General features: G+C 37.1%; 1 protein-coding gene across 1 annotated transcript; it reads right to left on the bottom strand.

The window, feature by feature from the left end:
• Nucleotides 1-574: 574 nt before the first annotated feature.
• On the bottom strand, nt 575-2,026 carry LOC124944419 (cytochrome b561 and DOMON domain-containing protein At5g47530-like). The gene is made up of 3 exons (XM_047484667.1): nt 1,369-2,026; nt 966-1,217; nt 575-889 (listed from the first exon to the last, which is right to left on the bottom strand). Exons 1-3 carry the CDS (start codon nt 2,002-2,004, stop codon nt 590-592), a joined length of 1,188 nt encoding a protein of 395 aa, XP_047340623.1. The 5' UTR covers nt 2,005-2,026; the 3' UTR covers nt 575-589.
• Nucleotides 2,027-3,987: the final 1,961 nt, after the last annotated feature.

Here is a 3,987-nt window from a genome sequence, read left to right as displayed (position 1 = left end):
GTCTAAGATTTTTTTCTTTCTTTTTTATCTTTTATTTTTTATTTTTTTATGCCATTATTTGGTTAATTATTCTTAAACTGATCACATTTTTAATTTATTATGTACCTTTATAAAAAAAATAAACACAAAATATATTAAAAATAAAATTTGATCACTTATGGATTACAACTATTGAGGCCGGTATAGAGAAATCTAGTTAGAATTTTCTAAATTTAATATAATATTTTAATTCTGAAAATAAACCAACATAATTCCATTATTACGATTTTCATTTAAAAAAATAAAATCATAAATTTTAATTTATTAGCAACTACTCTTATATTTTAATATAACAATTCCAATTAATTTGTATCTCAAATTAATGTGAAATCATACCAGGTCAAATAATTATTTTAAAACAAAAATACAACGGTCAAAGATGCCAAACAAAAAAGAATATATCAAAAAAATATTGATACTAATATATCTAAGAATACAATGACAACGAAAAATTAAATATCTCTACTATCAACCGTAAAAGTAATAAGTGTGAAACGGCCTAAGGCCATACATCCCCTGTCCTTTTTATTTTGTACCCATAAGTTGTAATCTAGACAGCTTGTCCGTTTCCGGCGTAAGGGTATTTGTCACCGGAAGGAGGAGTATGTCTCTTTCTCTTGATAACAAAGTACCAAGTGTAACACTCCAACAAGACAGCGATGGCGCCGTAGGATATGATGATTCCGATGTAAGCATGTTTCCAACCCTTGGCCGGGTTCAAAAGCTCAAATCCCTTGAAGATGTTCACTATGGTGAGAATGATCACAGCGTATCCCACACCCCAATGGTAAAAGTTCCAATACATTCTATACTTGTTGTCCTTGTTTGGCCTCAACATAAGTGCAAACACCTAATCAAATAATTAACAAAAATCAATTTTAAATATTCGACCACGTTTTTAGTGAAAATCAATAATATTTATATACCTGAAGAGTGCCAAGGCAAAAGAGGGTAATCCCTATGTTTCTATGTGTGGTATTGTCTAATCCAGACTCCTCCCCGAGTTTCAATCCAGTACCCCATCCGGCTACTCCGATAATGTAGGCTGACGATTGACACGCGACATGGATATAGAACCATGCCGGATCAGCCGATTTGAACACCTTTAAATATCTAGCCACTATGGCCCCAAATGGCATCAAAACTCCCCAACTTATTGCATTCAATACTCCGTGAATCTGAAAAGATTTTTTTCATTAATCCCAGCTTAGATAATAAACCCATGAAAATATAAATAATCACAAATCAAAGTAATAAGTTTTGTCACAAATTAAAAAAATAATAACATTAAAACTAAAAGTGTGACTAATAAAGAATTAAAATGCTTACATTTTTGTTTCTCTGTCTAGTACTAGCGGCGCCTCCATCACCCGTCACAGAACCGTCGGCAAAATTTACTGTCCCTGTTGACGCCACGTTAGCTCCGGCCAAGTTGTGTGCTGCCGGATTGTTACCGGAAAGAGGTCCGATTTGCCAGACCTGATTGAAACTAGTACCGTCGCCGGGAAGGTGAAGAGTTGCATATATAATAATCTCACTACTAACAAATTCAGCAGAGATGGATGGGACATTGAAGCTCAAATTTCCCGGCGAGAGGGTTGAAATACGAGTGTCGATAACAGAGGAGGTGTAGGCCTGCATGTTTCCTCCGGTTCCCTGAAAGGCGACGAGCGCTTGAGCGCCGGCCATGCCAACTCCATTGATATTGAGCGCCCATGCGACCCAGTTAGTGGAAGAGACGCCGGTGTGTCGGTAAGCAAGATCAACAGTCCGATTGGATTGATGGTAATTCCAGTGAAGGAAAGAGTTTAAAACGGGGAGAGCTGTGCAGGTGGAGTAAATCCTGTTACCGGAGAATGTTGTGGATTGACAATTCTGAGCAGAGGATGAAGAAATCAGGAGAGATATCATCAAAAGAGAAGATAAGAACCGAATTGGTGTGGATTTTGGTTTAGTATCCTCCATCTTTCTTCTTCAATAATTCAGATTCTTTCTCTTCTATCTTATTTTCTCTTTTCAGGTGAATGAGAGAGATTTATAGATGTGTGAAACGACTGTAATTGACTGGTTCTTACAGTTTGAAGTTTCAGCTGAACCGGTCTGATCTGAACTAGGAAACAACCTAAACTCTCTTTCCTTCTATATTGGCCGCCTTTGAAGAAGGATTAATTATAAAAAAGTATCTACTGGTAAAAACATATGGTTAGATTGATAAAAAAGAAGCGAAAGTGACTTTCAAACTACTTCAAAGACTAAGATCAATTGAATGATATAAAGTTTGAATGCAATTAGATCAACTACTCCAATGATATATAGTTAAATAAGAAATATAATAACATTATTTATGTTGGTTATATATGTTGGTGATGATTTGTCCTTTTGAAGATGAGCATTTCAGAGAAAGGTTGGTGGAAGCTGCCTTCATAGACTCCTAGGCTTTCTATGGTTTTTTAAGAAAAAGTCTTTTTGTGGACCGGAGAAACAACATCTCAAAAAAGATAGGAGGAACGCTGCCTCAACAATATGGCATTGTTATTGATGATGATCAAAATGAAGTAGAAAAAAATATGGTTTTTTCATTCTAAAATGAAAATCCTCTAATGGAAAATTTCTAGGGATGTATAGTAAAAATAAACATAGCAAATAATAGCTAGTTTATTTTATTCACGCGAATCTAGCGAATGACTCTAACTCTAGTATTGGTCGTAGAGTAAGCCTCGAATCTTCGGTCATTCGGTTGAAAGAGTGGCTACCTCGGTTGCGGATGGAGCTGAAGCTCTCGGTCGTGGGGCACGCTAGGCCATCCTTCCCTACGGTCGAAATGGGAGCCGCGAGAGGAGCTCTCGATCGGAAGGAAAGAAAAATAAACATTTTCCGCTCGGTCGAACAGCAAGCCAAGTTTACAGAAATTTGGGTTGGCCCTGAATTCTTAGTCAAAACCAGGTCAAGGTGAGGACGATCAAAAAGGGAGTTAGTGTTGGCTCTGACTATCGGGTCTTCTAAGAACAATTATAAAGAAATGAAACTCTGAAAAATATACAATAATATGTTAAAGAGGAAAAGTATTAAGAGTCTTAAGTATTATATATTAATCTTTACAAACAACCCTTATAAATGAGTAATTAGCCTAAAAACTCTAACTTCCTTATACATATAGGTCAAGCCCACTAATAATTAAATAAGTTTTAATTGCATAAAAGACAATTAAGACCAACAACTCTCAATTCACTGACAATCATGCTTAAACACACAATCTCCCCTGTAAGTTTGATTTGATTCGAGATTCTTCACGCCGAGCAACTCTTGCATCTCCGCAAATTTGACTATTGCAAGCGCCTTGGTGAGAATGTTTGCACGTTTCTCTCTGATACCTACGAACTCTACAACGATCTATCGGTTCTCGACACATTCACGGATGAAGTGGAACCCAGTGTCAATGTGTTTGTTGCGTCCATGAACCATCGAATTCTTCAGTAATGCTATTACGGATTTGTTGTCGACATACAGGTTTACCGGCCTTGGCTCACATCTGAGCATATCGCTCAACAAGTTTTTCAGCCAAAGTCCTTGACACGACGCTACAGTAGCTGCCATAAACTCCACCTCACATGAAGATAAAGAAACAGTTCGCTGCTTTTGAGGTTGCTAGGTGATCAAATTCTCGTTGAGATAACACACCATCTCTCTAGTACTTTTTCTGTTTTCTGTGTCACCGGCTAGGACATTGTCAGTAAAACCAACGATTTTTTCTTCAACTTGTCATCCTCTTCTTAATTGAATCCCATAGCTCATCGTTCTCTTCACGTAACAAAGTATGTGTTTACTGCCTGTTGGTGTAGAGTGATAGGTTGCTCCATGTATCGACTCACTATACCATCTGCATAAGAGATATCAGGCCGAGTGTGCATCAAGTACTTGAGACACCCAATGATACGCTTATACACCTTC

This window comes from Impatiens glandulifera, chromosome 7 (genome assembly GCF_907164915.1).
Source record: "Impatiens glandulifera chromosome 7, dImpGla2.1, whole genome shotgun sequence".
NCBI lineage: Eukaryota > Viridiplantae > Streptophyta > Magnoliopsida > Ericales > Balsaminaceae > Impatiens > Impatiens glandulifera.
The sequence above is the reverse complement of the archived record's forward strand: the minus strand, read 5'-3'. Positions and strand labels throughout refer to the sequence as shown.

Bases quoted from the DNA above. Each gene is read 5' to 3' on its own strand.
- LOC124944419 (XM_047484667.1), bottom strand. From the start codon at position 2,004: ATGGAGGATACTAAACCAAAATCCACACCAATTCGGTTCTTATCTTCT. The intron at 1,218-1,368 runs GTAAGCATTTTA...AAATCTTTTCAG, and splicing joins CTAGACAGAGAAACAAAAAT to ATTCACGGAGTATTGAATGC. The intron at 890-965 runs GTATATAAATAT...TTATTTGATTAG, and splicing joins TTTGCCTTGGCACTCTTCAG to GTGTTTGCACTTATGTTGAG.